General features: G+C 37.0%; 1 protein-coding gene across 5 annotated transcripts in view; it reads left to right on the top strand.

Moving 5' to 3' along the window:
• LOC127868390 (phospholipase DDHD2-like) overlaps positions 1-21,595 on the top strand; it is a 77,885-nt gene that overhangs the window by 23,109 nt on the left and 33,181 nt on the right. For 2 of the 5 annotated variants that reach the window (XR_008044108.1, XM_052410132.1), the window contains exons 7-19: positions 855-998; positions 3,183-3,206; positions 5,835-5,985; positions 7,349-7,490; positions 8,253-8,355; positions 9,665-9,770; positions 10,595-10,713; positions 11,257-11,400; positions 12,565-12,660; positions 14,495-14,610; positions 16,501-16,732; positions 17,420-17,513; positions 18,235-18,444. Coding sequence is in view for 4 of the 5 variants with exons in the window: in XM_052410132.1 (XP_052266092.1) it covers positions 855-998; positions 3,183-3,206; positions 5,835-5,985; positions 7,349-7,490; positions 8,253-8,355; positions 9,665-9,770; positions 10,595-10,713; positions 11,257-11,400; positions 12,565-12,660; positions 14,495-14,610; positions 16,501-16,732; positions 17,420-17,513; positions 18,235-18,444 (1,681 nt within the window). In the remaining variant the exon portion in view is untranslated. The remainder of the gene's footprint in view (positions 1-854; positions 999-3,182; positions 3,207-5,834; positions 5,986-7,348; positions 7,491-8,252; positions 8,356-9,664; positions 9,771-10,594; positions 10,714-11,256; positions 11,401-12,564; positions 12,661-14,494; positions 14,611-16,500; positions 16,733-17,419; positions 17,514-18,234; positions 18,445-21,595) is intronic. The other 3 variants (XM_052410133.1, XM_052410135.1, XM_052410134.1) reach the window with 3 other exon arrangements.

Raw genomic sequence — 21,595 nt, 5'->3', positions numbered from 1 at the left:
ACTTGATATTTGGCATGCATGTGTATCTCATGGAGCTGCACATTTTGAGTGGTGAAAGGTCAAGGTCAAGGTCATCCTTCAAGGTCAAAGGTCAAAAAAACAAATTCAAAAACTTGAACCAAAACTTTAACCTTCTTCATAATTTTTGCAATATTGAAGATAGCAACTTGATATTTGGCATGCATGTGTATCTCATGGAGCTGCAAATTTTGAGTGGTGAAAGGTCAAGGTTAAGGTCATCCTTCAAGGTCAAAGGTAAAATTTATGGCTTCAAAGCGGCGCAATAGGGGGCATTGTGTTTCTGACAAACACATCTCTTGTTCATTTTTTTAACAAAAAAAAACTGTCTAAAAAAAGTCGGCCCTGATTAGCGTATGTTTATGTCATTATTTGACAGGCTAACCTGGGAATATACTATATTGCTCATTAATTATTGATTCAGTCTGGTTATGCTAGAGCGTGGTTATACTTAATCGACCGTAATCCGTTCAAATTAAAGATCATCAAAAGCATTAGTATTCGCAAACTGAAGTGACAGTATAATTGTCCCCTACCGGTTTCACCGGAGGGGACTTATGGTTTGCGCTTTGTGCGTCTGTGAGTCTGTCAGTCTTTCTGTCACACTTTTCTGGATCCTGCGATAACTTTAAAAGTTCTTAATATTTTTTCATGAAACTTGCAACATGGTTAGATGGCAATATGGACATTATGCATGTCATTTCATTTTGTTCCTACGTCAAAAATTGTGGTTGCTTTGGCAACCAAAAAAATAAATTCTGAAAATGCTGGAATTTCGGACAATAGTGGAGCCGGTAGGGGACCATATTGCTTGACAATAGTCTTGTTCATTCTAGGATGAGTACAGAACGGCGGTCACCAGTGGGGTGTGGCACAAACCCATCCAGTTTGAGACTGGTGAGACCATAGTGATGCACAACACCAACGTGATGGTCCACTACCAGCCTTCCTCCCAGCCCGACGAGTGGGGAACCACACAGGTAACTGGGACACAACATTCTTTAGGTTTCAGAATGAGGCACATTTTGCAGCTTTCCAAAGAGAATTTCTTAAAAATGATGCAGTTTTCCTCATATTTATACTTATTGTAATTATCTTTCCCTTTCTTATTTTGGCCATAGTTTCTTAATTTGGCCATAGTTTTTTACCCCAAAATAGAAAGCTGGACTGTTTCCCCTAAACCAGAAAATAAGCCTGATTGACTACTGCTTATATCTCCTCCTTTCAACTTGGCAAGATACTTGTTTTGTCTACAATTTCTCATGAGTCCTTAGGTAGTTGATGGTTGGGTAACAAGTGCGTTTCTCCCCTTCGGTTTTTAGCTCATCTATTTAAAAAAAAAATTATGAGCTATTGTCATCACCTTGGCCTTGGCCTCGGTGTCGGCGTCAGTGTCGGCGTCCAGTTAAGTTTTGCGTTTAGGTACACTTTTCTCATAAAGTATCAATGCTAATGCATTCAAACTTGGTACACTTACTGACTATCATGAGGGGACTGGGCAGGCAAAGTTAGATAACTCTGGCGTGCATTTTGACAGAATTATGTGCCATTTTTATACTTAGAAAATTCAAAATTTTGGTTAAGTTTTGTGTTTAGGTCCATTTTATTCCTTAAGTATCAAAGCTATTGCTTTCATACTTGCAACACTTACTAAATATCATAAGGGGACTGTGCAGGCAAAGTTATGTAACTCTGACTGGCATTTTGACAGAATTATGTGCCCTTTTTATACTTAGAAAATTGAAAATTTTGGTTAAGTTTTGTGTTTAGGTCCACTTTATTCCTACAGTATCAAAGCTATTGCTTTCATTCTTGCAACACTTATTAACTATCATAAGGGGACTGTGCAGGCAAAGTTATGTAACTCTGACTGGCATTTGGACGGAATTATGGGCCCTTTATACTTAGAAAATTGAAAATTTGATAAGTTTTGTGTTTTGGGCCACTTTTCCCCTAAAGTATCATAGATATTGCTTTCATACTTGGAACACTCCCAAACTATCATAAGGGGACAGTAAAAGGACAAGTTGCATAACTCTGGTTGTCATTTTTACGGAATTATGGCCCTTTTTTGACTTAGTAACTTTGAATATATGGTTAAATTTTGTGTTTCGATCCACTTTACTTCTAAAGTATCAAGGCTATTGCTTTCAAACTTCAAATACTTTCATGCTATCATGAGGTTACTGTCCCTGGCAAGTTGAATTTTACCTTGACCTTTGAATGACCTTGACTCTCAAGGTAAAATTATTAAATTTTGCTAAAATTGCCATAACTTCTTTATTTATGATTAGATTTGATTGATACTTTGACAAAACTACTCTTACCTGACATACCACATTAGACTCCACCCAAACCATTCCCCGTGCCCTCCCCGACCCCCCCCCACCCCTAATTTTTTGTTTTTTTGTTTTTTTTGTTTAAGATCATCTCACAAATGACCACCACACCCTCACACTATACCCCCCCCCCCACCCCACCCCCCCCAATTTTTTTTTTTGAAACGGTTAAAAAACACAAATATTTATTTTTATTATTTTATTTTTGAAATACCGTCCAACCATCGCACCCAAGAATCCCCCCCCTCCCCCCCCCCCCCCCCCCGAATGTTTTTTTTGCATTTTTTTTCCGCATTTTTGGAAGATAATGTAATAAATGTCCACACCCCCACACTATACACCCCTCTTCACTCCACCTCTCCCTCCTTTGTGATTTAAATAGAGAGTCCCTTCACCTTTAAAAAGAAAATAGATGAGCAGTCTGCACCCGCAAGGCGGTGCTCTTGTTTTATTTTTGAAATACTGTCCAACCACCCCACCCAAGAATCCCCCCCCAAAAAAAATAATTTTTTTTTGCATTTTTTTTGCATTGTTTTTGAAGATAATGTAATAAATGACCACACCCCCGCACTATATACCCCTATCCACTCCATCCCTCCCTGCTTTGTGATTGCAATTGTGATAGGTCCATACACCTTTAAAAAGAAAAATAGATGAGCGGTCTGCACCTGCAAGGCGGTGCTCTTGTTACAAAACCCCATCTCTGCCTTTGTGTAGTAAATTTGATTGTATATAAACCTGTACATCATAATTTCTTTGCAACATACCAGTTGTGCATTGTTGCTTTTACAAAAGAAGTAAAGTGTGGTGCATGTTTATGTTTAGGTGAGCCAGATTAACCCCTCAAAGGTAAATGTGTGTATTCACTCCATCTGTGTCTTGTTTTGTGGACTCTTTGCCTGTCTTGTGTTGTGGACTCTTCCCTGTTTTATGTTGTGGACTGTTTCTTGTCCTGTGTTGTAGACTATGTCCCTGTTTTGTGTTGTGGACTGTTTTTCTGTCTTGTGTTGTAGACTCTTATCCTGTTTTGTGATGTGGACTCTTTCATGGCCTTGTGTTGTTGACTCTTTCCCTGTTTTATGTTGTGGACTCTTCCCCATATCTTGTATTGTGGACTCTTTCCCTGTATTGTATTGTGGATTCTTTCCTGTTTTTTGTTGTGGACTGTTTCACTGTATTGTGTTGTAAACTTTTCCCCCTGTTTTTTGTTGTGGACTTTTGTGTCAACCTATTTGGATGAACAGTTTATCGCTGTAAAGTTTTGGAATATGTTTATAAAATGCCTTCTGTTTTTGCCCAGTTATGCATGCATGATTGAACCATGGAGATTCTAACTATTGAGTCACCTTTCACTCTTTGCATGTCTTGTGGCATTTGTTGTTGTTTCATTCTATGTGAAAGATTACAGCATTGCTATGCTGTCAGTGTCTTGCATGGTCATAGTTGAACCTACTTATGAAGAGACCTGTCACTCTTTGTCAGTTTGTGTTTTAGGACTTCTATGTGGTTCTATGTTGTATTTCAGAAATTCTCTCACTATTCTATGATTTGTTTAACAAGTGCTGGTACAAAGGAGATGCTTTAAAAAAATACTTAAATACTTGAAGTCTATTTTGATTGTTTGTTTTCAAGTTGTCATATGCGTGTACAAACAAGTACATACTTATGATTAAATTTGATGGATTGCAGAATGTTAAACATTAAATTTGATGGATTTCAGAATGTTAAACTCTTCATAATAAGTTACCAAATTATTGGTATTGTAAAATTATTTTTGACTTTCCCGACAACTTTGAAATAGCATCCTTTAACCATATTGCTGTCCCCCTGGTACTCTAGATGACAGAAATGTGTATTTATTGAGCCATATTTTGTCTTATAAAGGGATGCAAACATTTGTTATTTAACAAAGCATAATCTTAGTACATATGATCATATTTATACATTATCTATATGTATCTTATCATGCCTTGTTTCCAGTCGTTGGGTAGCAAATTCTGCTTTCCTTTGCATGTCTTCTGAATTCAGTTTGGTCCTCTTTCCATCTGTCTGTCTGTCTGTAGCGCAAAATCGTTAGACAAAGTACTTTTACGCTTTCAATATATACATATACATTTATACTTGAATGCATTGTTCTTTTTTGTATAAAGTTGTGCATGTACAACTACTAATGACAAGATTAAATGTAAGGGGGTATTTATAGTGTATTATTATGCCCCCCTTCGAAGAAGAGGGGGTATATTGCTTTGCTCATGTCGGTCTGTCGATCGGTCTGTTGGTCTGTCCACCAGGTGGTTGTCAAACGATAACTCAAGAATGCTTGGGCCTAGGATCATGAAACTTCATAGGTACATTGATCATGACTCGCAGATGACCCCTATTGATTTTGAGGTCACTAGGTCAAAGGTCAAGGTCACGGTGACCAGAAATAGTAAAATGGTTTTTGAATGATAACTCAAGAACGCATGCGCCTAGGATCATGAAACTTCATGGGTAGATTGATCATGACTTGCAGATGACCCCTATTGATTTTGAGGTCACAAGGTCAAAGGTCAAGGTCACGGTGACCCGAAATAGTAAAATGGTTTCCGGATGATAACTCAAGAACGCATAAGCCTAGGATCATGAAACTTCATAGGTAGACTGATCATAACTTGCAGATGACCCCTATTGATTTTAAGGTCAAAGGTCAAGGTCATGGTGACCCGAAATAGTAAAATGATTTTCGGATGATAACTCAAGAACGGTTTTGCCTAGGATCATGACACTTCATAGGTACATTAATCGTGACTCGCAGATGACCCCTATTGATTTTCAGGTCACTAGGTCAAAGGTCAAGGTCACAGTGACAAAAATCGTATTCACACAATGGCTGCCACTGCAACGGACAGCCCATATGGGGGGCATGCATGTTTTACAAACAGCCCTTGTTTCAGTATGATTTGGGCTAGTAAATTAAAAAAGTAATAATGAAAACCAAGTTGGCAGGTATATGACTCTAATATTTAGACCAAAATATTGTACACAAATCCAGCTACTTTTCAAAGCTTTTTGGAAAATTATGATTAATTCCCTTTCAATTTTTGCAAATCATCCGCCTACTTCAAAACTGAATGAAACCATTGTAAAGGTATATATTAGAGAAGATTTATTACAAAAGTTATATTTTTAAGACATACAAATTATTAAATGAGCTTGACTCTGGGAAAATGGTGCTTAATACACGTGCATTAAGTTTTGTCCCAGATTTGCCTGTGCAGTCTGCACAGGCTAATCAGGGAGTACACTTTCGCCTTGAATGGAATTTTTGGTTTTTTAAAAGTTAAAAATAAAATCCAGCAGCTGGCTATGTTGAAAGTGTTGTCCCCGATTAGCCTGTTTGGAAGCACAGGCTAATCCAGGACGACACTTTACGCACATGCATTAAACCCTGTTTCCCCAGAACACGGCTACAATAATATTTTCTCCACTCTCCAGGGAGACCAGATGCGTCCGAGAGTGGTGAAGCGTGGTGTGTCAGACTTCGATATCACTGAGGGGGAGTCCCGCCAGGTTGATCACCTCGTGTTTGTGGTCCACGGCATCGGCACTGTGTGCGATATCCGCTTCAGGAACATCGTGGAGTGTGGTGAGTGTGCGTTATAAGTTTATAATTAAATATGAGGCTTGTATTAAAATGAGTGTAAAAAATTATGTTTTCTATTCGTATGCAATATTCACTTCAGAGATATTGGGCTTGTTCATTTGTATTTATTAACCAAGTGCAAAAAAAATGATGTCATCTCATGTTTGTGGTGCATAGCACCGTGTGTGATATCCACTTCTTAAAGATTGTGGAGTGTTGTAGGACATTGGGTTTGTATTTATGCGATCTTTGCCTCAGAAACAGAGTTCAGTGTGGTGAAATATTTGACTTGCATTTACTAGCTAACTTAAAAAAAATGAATTTAGGATATAGTTTTGTTTGATCTAATAAAGCTGTTTTTCGATCATATTCCCAAATCAACAATGATTTTTTTAGCCCAAATCCAGTCTCACTATATCCTGTTTGATGTTGACTTTCATGTTTGAAATAAAGTGGTTGAGTATAAAAATCTAGAGTTTAAACTTGTAATATTAATTGAACATATTTATTATTAAGTATTTTATTTGGTGTGTAATTTTTATAAGGTTATTATTTAAAATTAATAACTAATAGATATTTTTCCCAAATTTAAAGTAAGTTGCATCTAAAATTCGCGATTTCACAAGTATCAGTCATATTCCCAATTTCACAAGTATCAGTCATATTCCCAATTTCACAAGTATCAGTCATATTCCCAATTTCACAAGTATCAGTCATATTCCCAATTTCACAACTATCAGTCATATTCCCAATTTCACAAGTATCAGTCATATTCCCAATTTCACAAGTATCAGTCATATTCCCAATTTCACAACTATCAGTCATATTCCCAATTTCACAACTATCAGTCATATTCCCAATTTCACAACTATCAGTCATATTCCCAATTTCACAAGTATCAGTCATATTCACAATTTCACAAGTATCAGTCATATTCACAATATGGTGAGAAAAAAAACTTGATCATGGATGTGATTTCTTTTCCTGTGGGCTAATTTCTCTACTTGATATCTCAATGTGAAGATAGTTTTACAAATAGTTCTTAACTTTGCTAGATCTATATAATCGAAGTGGAGAAGTGTTGTGTTCCCTGTTAGAAAGGTAAGGTATTTAAATACAGTGAGGTGGTGCCCACATCACACCCTGGATTAAGAATATTTGATGTCCCATTTTAGTTGAACTTTTACCAGATCGTTAAGGCAAGGGATCTAGCTGGCCCCTAATATATATAACAAGTTTGATGTTCTTTATATTAAATAATGACATTAGTTATATATAGCTACTTTGATTTTTTTAATATTTTAGGTAATGTAATTTGTTACTTATTACAACCCTGATTAAATCCCTGTCAATGCCATGTTAACAGTTGATGATTTCCGGTCGATCTCCCAGTCGCTGTTATCGAGTCACTTCAGTGAGTATGTAACGTCCAACAGGATAGGCCGTGTGGAGTACCTACCTATACAGTGGCATGTGGCTGTACATGGGGACGCCACGGGCATTGACAAGTAGGTGGCAACTATCAGAAACACGTCTTATCTTAGCTCTTTCAGTGCTGGAACCGAATTTTGAAGGTCTTTGCAAACAGTTTGGATCCAGATGAGACGCCACAAAATGTGGCGTCTCATCAGGATCCAAACTGTTTGCTATTCTGATAGTATTCTTTAAAAAAAAATGAAGAAAATGCTAATTTTAGAAATTTAGCAGACAACATTTTAGCAGACGACAAATTTCCCAGCATGCAAAGGGTTAGTTCTCAATACACGTTAGCCTCGCTCTGGGAAAACCAGGCTGCGCAGGCTAATATTGGACAACATTTTACGCACATGCATTTAGCCCTGTTTTTCTTGAGAGAGGCTCAAATGTTACAAAAGCTAACAGATAACAAAGGACATTTATGAGAAATATGTTCCCAAAATTAAAGACTTGTGAATGCTTGAAATGATATGAATTCAATTGCTATTACACACTTATCAGAATGGTTGACGATTAAAAGATTTTTTTTTCCAATCTGCAGTTTATCTTAAATTTTGTGTATACAATTTAATTAGATTGGCTGTAATTAATTTCTCCGTAATTCTAAAATGTTTTTTGTGATGTCAAAATGATTTCATTAATTGTATATCTCATCATTAGTTAAATTACCATCTTGATCGCCCCTTGAATTATCAGGTATATGTCGTTTAATGTGCTTATTGCACAGGCTAATCTTGGAGGACACTTAAAACCCATGCATTAAGCCGTCAGTGAGCCACTAATTTATTTTTCAGACGTCTCAAAGAAATCACGTTGCCTAGTACCCAGAAGCTTAGACATTTTGTGAACGACACTCTTCTTGATGTCTTGTTCTACACAAGCCCAAAGTATTGTCAGGTATTGAACACCCATCAAATGTGTAAATGCAAGTCTTTTTTTATGCACCCAAAAAATTTTGGGGGGAGCATATAGTCGCCGCTTCGTCTGTCCGTCCTTCCGTGCACAATTTTTGTCCGGGCTATTTCTCAGCAACTAATGACCGGAATTTAATGAAACTTTATGGGAAGCTTCACTACCAAGAGGAGATGTGCATATCATCAGCGGGTTCTGGTCGGATGATTTTTCACAGAGTTATGGCCCTTTGAAATTTTCCATTAACTGTACATATAGTGCAATTCTTGTCCGGGCTATTTCTCAGCAACTAATGACCGGAATTCAATGAAACTTTATGGGAAGCTTCACTACCAAGAGGAGATGTGCATATTATCAGCGGGTTCTAGTCGGATGATTTTTCAGAGAGTTATGGCCCTTTGAAATTTTCCATTAACTGTACATATAGTGCAATTCTTGTCCGGGCTATTTCTCAGCAACTAATGACTGGAATTCAATGAATCTTTATAGGAAGCTTCATTACCAAGAGGAGATGTGCATATTATCAGTTGGTTCTGGTCGGATGATTTTTCACAGAGTTATGGCCCTTTGAAATTTTATATAAAAATATTCTTGTCCCCCCAACTACTGTGCCCTCAAGATGTTTTCTTTTATCTGAATATATAGTGCAATATTGTGACAAAAAAATAACTTTGGGGAGCATCACCCGTCTCTTTTTTTTTTTTCTTGTCTTGATTCGGGTAAAGGGCATGACCTACCATTGCGGGGAACAAATTAAAGACAAAACGGAAAAATGGGATTTTTTTTCCCAGGTTAGCTTGAAATTTGGGGAAAATTGCATAATTTTCAAGTAATTCTCTAAGGGGAAGGGGCCATTCTCTAGGGGGAAGGGGCCTATATAAGACCTTTGCTAAAGATGGAAAAAAAGCCTGGAAATGAATCACAAAGGGCAGAGTGATGTTCAACAAATAGCATTCTAGCACTCTTAGCCTGAAAAACCAACATTTATGTTCAACAATTAGAACTCTGTAATTGCAACATCAAATTCACATTATGTTACATTTTCCATTCCATTTGACCAATATAATTAATGGAAAAATCTTGTTCATTTTAAGATCTTTTCATTGATTTTCACTGTAGTAAATAATAATATAATACAACATTCCCTTCACTCAATTCCCATTCACCAGTAGAGTCCTATAAACCTAGTGAAAAGCATATGTAACACAGAAGTTCCATGTTCCCACTGCTCTACCATGTCAGTATGTGGCATATCGCACATCAGCTCCATGTTCCCACTGCTGTCCCATTCCAGTGTATAGCAGACACGGTAGGGAGGGAGATCAACAGACTGCATGAACTGTTCATGGCACGTAACCCACACTTCAGGGGAGGCATCTCTGTAGCAGGACACAGTCTAGGTAACGCAGCTGTTTGAGCCTCTTTTAGCTCGATGGTTTTGAAAGCTATTGATATAACCTATAATTATGCCCCGAAGGAGGGCATATAGTGATCGGACTGTCCATCCGTCTGTCCGTCACACTTTGCGTTTAGTTTTCGAAAAATGCTCATAACTTCTATGTCCCTTCAGATAGCAATTTCATATTTGGCATGCATGTGTATATGGACAAGGCCTTCCCATACGCACATAAATTTTGACCCCTGTGACCTCGACCTTGAACTTAGGGTCAGCGTTTAGGTTTCGAAATCTGCGTTTAGGTTTCGAAATAAGCTCATAACTTCTATCAAGCGTTTATAGGGGGCATAATTCATCCTATGGTGACAGCTCTTGTTTTCCAAATAAGATTGATTGTATGTATAGCCTTTAGAATATTCGAGTCCGTGTCCTAAGAAGAACCAGTATTTGGTGTCTTTGGGAAGGATTTTTAGTACATTCCAAAATGTGGAATTGAACACTGAACCTCCTGGTTTCAAGTGGGACATTATATCCATTTTACCACTGCACAAGCAGCAAATTGGTCAGCTGCCAATGCTTTTGATAGATTAACAGGTTAAAAGTGGATCTGAAAAATTTCAGGAGGATATTTAAGACCTACACAAATACTGTTTCAGCATCAATAAGTAGAGAAATCCCTCTTAAGTATTTGTTTATCATTTAAATTCAGTTTTATTTATTTGTTTTTAAAATGTGTGAGGACTTAATTTTATCATCATGCATGTCAATGTTATACCCTATGGTTGTATTCTGCATTTGTCATAGTCATGGCCATGGACTCCCTTTCAGGTTCGTGTATATTGTTTGATTTGCTGCAACACCAAGGTGACCAATCAGATTTCTCGAATGACACACCAATGACCAATGGGAAGATTGAACAGGAATCTTCTGTCGTCCAAGAGCCAATGGTATGATAGCCTTTTTTGGGAAGTTTCAAGTTTGTATTTTAATTATGCAGGTATGTTTTGATTGTGATGGCAAATTGACTTTTTGCACAAATTGTGTCATTGGAAATATTTTTATTTAGAATATGTGAGTCAAATAATTTAAGAAACAGCTTATCAAAAAACAAACAGAAAAACGGTTTGCTGTGTTTTATCATTAAAAATAAAATTAGACTGAAATTTAATGGTACACAAAAGATTATAATTTTTTTTCCTAAACTGTTCAACTTGACTTTTAAGAAGTGGAAAAGCTTTCCTACTCGCCCTATCATCATCACTGTCTGTGTTACTCATAAGGCCAATAATGATCAACAGTTGTCTGGATTTTACTGCATTTGCCAATTGTCTTTTTTGAATGCTGACATTTAAATGTCAGATAACTGTTTATTTAAATAGAATTCTGTCAAAGCCTTGTTTGATTGTAGTGATAAATAAATGGTCACACATCCAAATTCCATTCACCTTTACCCCCCCCCCCCCCAAAAAAAAAAAAATCTGCATTTGTAGTTTCAGGCATTGGAGGAAAGTTTCCACCAGGACCAAGAAGAAGAGGAGGAATCTACAATGACACTAGAGAGTCTCCTTGCCAAGGTGGGACTGCAGGAGAAAGCCCAGCTGTTTGAGGCAGAGCAGATTGACTTGGAATCATTGGTGAGTGGCTTTTATATACTAATAAGGGTGTTTTGCCATCTTTCAACATGGCATTTACAAATCTTGATTTTACGTATTTGGTGAGCTCAGTTAATAGAGCACTGGATTACATATCTGAGGATTGCGGATTGGATATCAGGCCTGTCCTCATGACTTGTGAGGGGAGTAGACCTTAAACCTTTCTGAAGCCATTCTTGTCCTTAGTCTGATACAAGTAGGCCAGTTGTCAGTTAGTAACAGGTAACCAAGCTATCCCAAGAAAAGTGTGAAATGGTAAACTGAAATATAAAAAACACTGTGCATGTTTTATTGTTCCTTTTTTTTTTTGATAAGCCATTAATGCTATGAGGGTCTATAGACTTGATAAATCTTACGCCTTATTGTTTTGTTTTAAGACGATGTGCAGTGATTCCGATTTGTTTTAGTGGATGCGTAGTGATTCCGATCTGTTTTCAGTCGCTGAGCAGTGATTCCAATCTGTTTTCGGTCAATGTGCAGTGATTCTGATCTGTTTTCAGTCAATGTGCAGTGATTCCAATCTGTTTTCAGTCAATGTGCAGTGATTCCAATCTGTTTTCAGTCAAAGTGCAGTCATTCCGATCTGTTTTCAGTCAATGTGAAGTGTTTCTGATCTGTTTTCAGTCAATGTGCAGTGATTCTGATCGGTTTTCAGTCGATGTGCAGTGATTCTGATCTGTTTTCAGTTGATGTGCAGTGATTCTGTTTTCAGTCAATGTGCAGTGATTCCAATCTTTTTTCAGTTAATGTGCAGTGATTCTGATCTGTTTTCAGTCGCTGTGCAGTGATTCCAATCTGTTTTCAGTCAATGTGCTGTGATTCCAATCTGTTTTCAGTCGATGTGCAGTGATTCCGATCTGTTTTCAGTCAATGCGCAGTGATTCCAATCTGTTTTCAGTCGATGTGCAGTGATTCTGATCTGTTTTCAGTCGATGTGCAGTGATTCTGATCTGTTTTCAGTCGCTGTGCAGTGATTCTGATCTGTTTTCAGTCGCTGTGCAGTGATTTTAATCTGTTTTCAGTCAATGTGCAGTGATTCCAATCTGTTTTCAGTCGATGTGCAGTGATTCTGATCTGTTTTCAGTCGCTGTGCAGTGATTCTGATCTGTTTTCAGTCAATGTGCAGTGATTCCAATATGTTTTCAGTCGATGTGCAGTGATTCTGATCTCAAAGATCTGGGGCTGCCCATGGGACCTCGCAAGAAATTGCAGGGACTACTGACAGAACAAATCCATAATAAGGTGTGTTATACATTTAAATCTTTTTTTCAAAGTTTTAATATAACAAAAGATTTGCAAGATTATTTATGTACAAAATGTATCAATATAGGCACACTTATAATAGTATATTTAATGCTGATAAAGTATATATTTCTTCACAAATATATAAAAAAAAAACACATTGATTTGTGATTAATTTCTGCATTTCGAAAAAATCTTAGTTTCATATAAATACATAATTTTGATAGTCATTAACATTCTCTAAATCCCATAAATATGCAATTCTTTATTTATGTGACCAAATTGTCAAATTATAACGGGACATAGGAAGCAATTAGAATTGTGTAGAAATCTGATATAATGAATAATATATGTTGTAATTCTTATTTGATTAGCTAACTTGAAAACAATACAGGGCAAGCTTAAATAATGGCCCTTTGTTTGTCATTTGTTATCTATCTAGTGAAGTCAACATTACCATGGAAACATTTTAGTGGCCGTATGTACTGCCCAAATGTCATGAAACTTCGTGAGAACGTTTTCCCCTATGATATCATGGCAGAGTTGGAAACAAGGTTATGTGGGATGAAAATCTAGGTCACTGAGTTCAATTAAAGAAAAAAAACTTATGAATACTCTAGAGTCAATATTTATTGCCCAATCTTTATGAAACTTTGTCATAATATTTGTGCAGATCATCCCATCTCAAAAAAAATATTTCATCCAAGTTCAAAAAATTGTTATGTGGCCCAAACAAGGTTAGAAGGAAGAAATTTTCCCAATGATATCTTGGTCGAGTGCTAAACTGGGTCATGTTTGGTCAAAAGCTATGTCACTGTCAGCCATGAGCTTATTAGTTCCCTAACAGTTTCACCGGAGGGGACTTATGGTTTTGTCTCCGTCCGTCCGTCCGTCACACTTTTCTGGATCCTGTGATAACTTTAAAAGTTCTTAATATTTTTTCATGAAACTTGGAACATGGATAGATGGCAATATGGACATTATGCACGTCATTTCATTTCGTTCCTACGTCAAAAATTATGGTTGCTATGGCAACAAATAGACTAGAAATACTGCTGAAAATGGTGGTTTTTCTGGATCCTGCGATAACTTTTAAAGTTCTTAATATTTATTCATGAAACTTGAAATATGGATAGATGGTGATTAGGACATTATGCACGTCATTGCAATTCGTTCCGACGTAAATGGTTCTGGTTGCTATGGCAACAAATAGACTAGACATACTGCTGAAAATGGTGGTTTTCTGGATCCTGTGATAACTTTTAAAGTTCTTAATATTTTTTCATGAAACTTGAAACATGGATAGATGGCAATATGGACATTATGCACATCATTTTATTTCGTTCCGACGTCAAAAATTTTGGTTGCTATGGCAACAAATAGACTAGAAATACTGCTGAAATGGTGGTTTTCTGGATCCTGCAATAACTTTTAAAATTCTTAATATTTTTTCATGAAACTTGAAAAATGTATAGATGGCAATATGAACATTATGCACGTCATTTCATTTTGTTCCTAAATAGAAAAAATTGGTTGCTATGGCAACAAATATATATATATATAAATAATCTGGAATTTCTGACAATGGTGGAGCCGGTAGGTGACTTATATTGCTTGACAATAGTCTTGTTAAAATTGATAATATTGCTAAACAATAACAGATTAATGCTGTGTAAATAAATATTACTAATTTTACTAATTGCAGTAGGGAACACTTCTTGTCACAGATATGCGACTGTGGCGCAGAAAGGGCTAACTGTTTTATCCATAAGTTTCCCATACATATTGAATATAAAGATGTGTTACCTGGTTATCACCTCTTAAAATTTCATAGGAGAAGAAAAAGCAGGTAGTTGAACAACGAAAAAGAGCGGAAGAAGATCGGAAAATACGAGAGAGAGTTGCCATGGAGATGGCCTTGAAGCAACAGCAGCAGAAGCAGTCCAATAAGTAGGTGGTGTTTTGTAACCTGTGCATGAGTTACAAGCACATTAATGTGGAATTTGCATCGTTTTCTTTAAGGTTTGTTTTTTAGCCTACCTCATTGTTTGTTAGCTTATCTCATGGTGAGCTTTTGTGGTCACCCAATGACTGGTGTTATCTCATGAACACTATAGAAGCCAAATTTAATTTTGTGAAACCTGTGTCAAAAACTAGGTACCCAGTTCAAATCTTGGAAAAAACTTCAGAAGCCACATTAACAACACAATCTAGATAAATCTTAGTCAGCATGTAAAGCTTTATAATATCTAGTTGAAGATCAAATCTGGTCACATGTCGACTCTGGATTACATCCCTTGCATTAAATCACTTGCATTCATCATTACAGAATTTAATGCTCAGAAACCAATAAAAAAATTGCTATAGCAATTAGCATATAACCACAACAGCTTGCCAGTAACTCCCAGGCTGTTGACATTTCATGCTGTTTGCTGCTCATCAGTATTGTATCTTAGGGTCTTAAATGAAGTTTTTATGCCCCCCGAATCGAGTGATTGGGGGTATATTGTTTTTGGTCTGTCTATCTGTCATTCTGTGTGTCTGTGAGTCTGTCACAAAACTTAAACATTGGTCATAACTTTTGAAATATTGAAGATAGCAACTTGATATTTGGCATGCATGTGTATCTCATGAAGCTGCACATTTTCAGTGGTGAAAGGTCAAGGTCATCCTTCATGGTCAAAGGTCAAATATATGGCTTCAAAGCGGCGCAGTAGGGGGCACTGTGTTTCTAACAAACACATCTCTTGTTAAAACTTGAACTATAAAGACAGTTTTTAGCTCGACTATTATATATGAAATATATATAGTGGAGCTGTCCTACTCATCCCGGGGTGAGCGTCTGCGTTATCGTTAGCGTCTGCGTTAGCGTGCAAATGTTCTACACACCAACACCAGACTAGGAAGATCAGGAGAGATCGAAACTATTTTTAGCTTGACTATTATATATGAAATATATATAGTGGAGCTATCCTACTCACCCTGGTGTTGGCGTGAGCATCTGCGTTAGCGTAAGCATCTGTGTAAGCGTGCAAATGTTAAAGTTTTCGTACTACCCCAAAACAACACTTACCTGAATACCACAATGGATTCCAACCAAACAATACCCCATGCCCCTACCCAGAATCCCTCCCCCTGCATTTTTTTTAAATATCATCTAATAAATTACCCCACCCCACATTATACCCCCCTCTCACCCCCTACCCCCCAACCTCCCCCCATTTTTTGTTAACATCATCTTATAAATTACCCCACCCCACATTATACCCCCCTCTCACCCCCCTCCCCCCTACTCCCCCCTACCCCCCCCCCCCCAATTTGTTTTTTCCTTTTTTTATTGTTGAAAGATCGTCTAATAAATTATTGACTATGAACAATTTCCCCATCATGGCTTACGTTATACTGTCAAGCACTCGAATAGTCAAGCGTGCTGTCCTCTGACTCTTGTTTATTTTCTAAGGCACTGCAAACAGGTCAAATTGTGTATCTGAGTGTTAACGGGTTTGACATCATTATTGAGAACACTAAGACTATTACCTCCTAATTTCAATCAAAGTCTTTCGTTGGAATTGTTGTTGTCTTAATGAATTATATATGTTGACCAGTTTGTTAATGAATCAATTTGTTTTGTGTTCATTAAACTGGGAATCAACAGCGTGTTTGTGAATCAATTGATTTTTGTTCATTAAAGTGGGGATCAACAGCGTGTTTGTGAATCAATTTTTTTGTGTTCATTAAACTGGGGATCAACAGCGTGTTTGTGAATCAATTTGTTTTGTGTTCATATAACTGGGGATCAACAGCGTGTTTGTGAATCAATTTGTTTTTTTACCCTTTCAGTGCCTCAGGTAGCCCCTCCAACGTCTCTGTGGACTACATAGTGGGGCTGGGAGGCACGGGGCAGCCCCACATCAAGTACCCACAGCTCCAGTTCAGCCCCGTATGCTGTTTTGCCCTGGGGTCCCCTGTGGGTCTCTTCCTTTCAGCAAGGGGCCTTGAGACCATTGGTGAGGAGTTCAGGCTTCCCACCTGCCAGAAATACTTCAATATATTTCACCCGTTTGATCCTGTGGTAAGAAGATTTATGTTTTTGGTTATTTCTTAGCTGATTCATTTAAAATTGGTGTCATTATGAAGATAATAATGATTATCTAAAGAACTAACGAATTTCACCAAATCAATATATTTCACCCTTTTGATCCTGGGGTATGTCTATATGTGTTAATGGTTTTGTGAATTGTGTTAATTCCTAATAACACATATTTTTTTAAAGTAATACAGCGTACATTTAGTTACGTTGTATGCAAATAAAGGAAGTTTACAGGAAAAAAACAACACAATATCCCATACTCTCCTTTTTAATGTGAATACGCAAAAAATTATAAAATCCCTAATTTAGTTATACGATTTAGAAATATGTAATGTTGTCTTAACAAGCAGACACCAGAAATTAAATATAAGTTTACCTGCTTTATAACCTTTCCCACCTAGCATTAACCATTTCCACCTAGATACATCAAATATTTTGGTGCATGTGCAAGTCCTTTAAAAAGTTTGATAAAATTATAGACCTTCCTTACTATATTCAAGTTTTAAAGGCTTCATTTCCAACCCTCAGATACAGATTACCAGCAAACATCATAAAACCTGAACAGACTGTGAGTAACTTGCTGGCTGTTCTGGTTTTATGCAGGTTGCTAGAGCCATTTTCGGTTTGTTTCTGAGCTGGAAAGGTGTAAAACATTGCCAATGATTTCAGGCTTACAGACTGGAGCCCCTGATCAACCCATCTGTGTCAAATATCAAGCCAGTACTTATGCCCCACCACAAGGGACGGAAAAGACTTCATCTTGGTAGGTTTTTTGTTCCGATGTGTAGGTTATGCGTGTATGCAAATTACTAATGAAAAACCCTATCTAATCTTAATTGAACAGTCTATTGTGGTTGTTTGGGAGGGTATTACAAGCAGACTTTTGAATGTTATGACATTGCTTTTTAATGATTTTAACTGATGCTTTCCCTTAAAATAATTATTCCAATAAATTCAATGTTTGTCATTCTGCACAAAATGCTGTCCTCAAGAGATAAAATTGAAACTTTAAATATGTTTTCACCATGAATTGTCAATTTGCTTGAAAACGTTCATGCTGAATGAACCACATATGCCAAAAAGCTCTTGTTGTGGTAGTAGTTCTGCCTCTGCCCAGTATAAATGAAATGCGTGTTAAGTTCTTTTGTACGCTGTAATTTGACTCAGGGCTATTAGTCACATTTGTGATAAAGCCCTCGTAGAGAATTGTGCACAGTATAGATCAGCCGTACATTTTGAAAAAGGGGTCCGCACAGGCTAATCAGGTACAACACTTTCTGTCTATACTAGATTTTTGCTAAGAAGAGACTGTATTCAAACAAAAATATAATAAAAGCGGAAAGTGTCGTCCCTGATTAGCCTTCGCGGACTGCACAGGCTAATCTTGGATGACACTTTAAGCACATGCATTAAACCCCTTTTTCAAAGAGCACAGCTCAAATGAAATCCCAGCGCACTTATATCAAACATGATAAATGTTCCAGAGTTGAAGGAGAGCCTCGCCAGGATGGGGACGGACATCAAGCAAAAGATCATTGACTCCCTCAAGTCCACATGGATGTCTCTCAACAACTTTGCCCGTGCCCACAGTTCAGATGGTACCTCGGCAGGGGTGGGCGGTGAGAGTCTGGAACAGCAGGTTGAGGCAGAGATGTCACACGTTGCCCAGCAACTGGAAGATGACGACCGCTCCTGTAAGTAGAATAGATAACTGCAGTTGTGTGTGTGTGTATTTTATATTATGAAGGGAGACAATTGCAATAATGGGAGACTTGAGAGATTATTTGTGTGTGGATTTCAATAGTTTAATAGGTACTTCTGCTCTGTGCCAAAGCTGTATAACAAGAGTATCTAGGGTGTGGTCCAGAACCTTTGCCTAATCAAGTGCTCACTACATTGGAGATGTATATTGGTTATGTTTGCTAGTGAGTATGAGTTAATCATTAGTCTTTCAGTTATTGAACCATTTCTCTGTTTATGCCTCACAGTTTTCATCCTGTTGTCAACAAAAGTAATGATAATGTTTCTTTCCTCCATTTCTTTAAGTGATTACAGAAAACAGCATGTTCTGTGTGAGGAAAACTACTAGCCTTAAAGATTGGTTTGAAAGCATAAAATAATTTTTTTAGTATGATATAAAATATGTTATGTTTAGCTCAAAATTGTCTTCATGATGATTGTCTGTTTGCTATGAAGAAAACTGCTACGCATTTGAGACTTCAAACATCTTTGATACATATTTGGTTCTGAGCAAACAGTTGGCAGCAGTGATATTTTTACCTGCGAGTCCTGTGTCCTGGACTCACAAAATCCTCTGGGGATGTAAAGTTTCAAATTATTTGAGTCCAAAAAATGCATTGAAATTTCTCAAAAAATAATATTGTTTAATATTTGGACTCATTCTTTCAATTCAGGGATTTGCAAGTTATCGAGTTCCAGGACTCAGATGAGAATATTTGTAAAAATATAACTGGGCAGTAGTTCACTTCAATGTTGAAGTAAATACTTTGTTAGTGTTCAGTGTACAGAGGTTAAACTTGTGAGGCTAAGGACATTAGGAGCGTGGGCCATGGTTGGTGCTGGCAGTGTTTTTTTTTCACCTTTGGGGACTGGAATTCAAAGACCAAAGAGAAATTATATTTTGGTTGATTACCTGATTACCTGTTAATATTCTTCTTTATTATACAACATTAATCAATGTCAAGAAATCATGTAATGTCACAAAATGAAGTCTTTTTTATAAGAAGTTTATTAGAAAGGATGTTTCAAGGCTCTTGTTGAAGGAAAATATATTTGTTTTTATTGAAATAAATAACGATTTTATGACCTATGTCATGCAAAAATGGGTCTTATACCATAAGCCTTAGCATTAGCACAGTCTGATCAGAAGCTACTCTGTCCACTAATGAGACCTTGAAAACCTATCATAAATATATAGGTTACAGGGTAGCCTTTGACTAGTTGGCTGAGATGCGCAGGCTGGTCTAAAGTAACACTAAGTGCATATGGCATAAGACCCATTTTTGCATTGACAAGGACATATAGTGACAAAAAAGGTAAAATTATTATTTTGAAATTATTCCCTTTACATGGCTTGTATAGAAATCAATTAGCTTGGAGTCATTTTATGGGTCAAATTGATTTTTAGCTCGATTATTATATATGAAATATATATAGTGGAGCTATCCTACTCACCCCGGCGTTTCTGTTAGCGTTAGCGTGCAAATGTTAAAATTTTCGTACTACCCCAATTATTTTCATTGTCCCTTGACATATTGCTTTCATATTTTGCATACTTGTTAACCAACATGACCCCAACCTATAAACAAGAGCAGACAACTCTATCAAGCATTTTTTTATAATTATGGCCCCTTTTCCACTTAGAATATGCAGCAAATGTTAAAGTTTGCGTACTTCCCCAAATATTTTCAATGTCCCTTGACATATTGCTTTCATATTTTGCATACTTGTTAACCATCATGACCCCAACCTATAAACAAGAGCAGACAAACGTATCAAGCATTTTTACAGAATTATTGCCCCTTTTATACTAAGAATATGCATATTATTGATAAATCTATGTTAAAGTTTGCATACTACCCCACATATTTCCTATATCCTTTGACATATTGCTTTTATATTTTGAATACTTGTTTACCAACATGACCCCAACCTATAAACAAGAGCAGACCACTGTATCAAGCATTTTGACATAATTATGGCCCCTTTTACACTTAGATAATTGAACATTTTGCTTAAATTGCCATAACTTCTTTATTTATGATCACATTTTATTATGACTTTGACAAAACAACACTTTCCTGAATACCACCATGGATTCCACCCAAACAATACCCCACGCCCCTACCCAGAATCCCTCCCCCCCAACCTCCCCCCCCCCCCCCATTTTTTATGCCCCCCTTCGAAGAAGAGGGGGTATATTGCTTTGCTCATGTCGGTCGGTCGGTCCGTCCGTCCACAAGGTGGTTGTCATACGATAACTCAAGAACGCTTGGGCCTAGGATCATGAAACTTCATAGGTACATTGATCATGACTCGCAGATGACCCCTATTGATTTTGAGGTCACTAGGTCAAAGGTCAAGGTCACGGTGACTTGAAATAGTAAAATGGTTTTTGAATGATAACTCAAGAATGCATACGCGGCCAACAGGGCACACTCTGAACAATATTACTGAAGCAACTGGTCTGTAATCCTAAATCTATAATTATCAGTCCAATGAAACATCATCCTTTTAGTAAAATACAGTGGATCAGTAAAAATATTATCAGAATATGAGATTTTTTGTATATTTTGTATATTAAATATTGTGTTAATGTTTAATTTTGTTGATTAATATAAATATAAGCAGGACAGGGGAGGTAATACACTATTATATCTTTGTTATATACAGGGGAAACAAATGCAATAAGTTTAAATTTATTGTTACAGCATTTGCCTCCCTTGTAATATATTTAAATTTTACCAAATGTAAGGCTAACTGCATTTTTGTAATGCATACTACTATACTACTACTACTACTACTACTACTACTACTACTGCTGCTGCTGCTGCTGCTGCTGCTGCTGCTGCTGCTGCTGCTACTGCAGCTGCTGCTGCTGCTGCTACTACTACTACTACTACTACTACTACTTCTACTACTACTACTACTACTTCTACTACTACTACTACTACTACTTCTACTATTACTACTACTACTACTCCTACTACTACTATTACTACTACTACTACTACTACTACTACTACTACTACTACTCTACTACTACTACTACTACTACTACTACTACTACTACTACTACTACTACTACTACTACTACTACTACTA

Source organism: Dreissena polymorpha, chromosome 2, assembly GCF_020536995.1.
Source record: "Dreissena polymorpha isolate Duluth1 chromosome 2, UMN_Dpol_1.0, whole genome shotgun sequence".
NCBI lineage: Eukaryota > Metazoa > Mollusca > Bivalvia > Myida > Dreissenidae > Dreissena > Dreissena polymorpha.
This window is presented reverse-complemented; position numbering and strand designations above follow the sequence as displayed.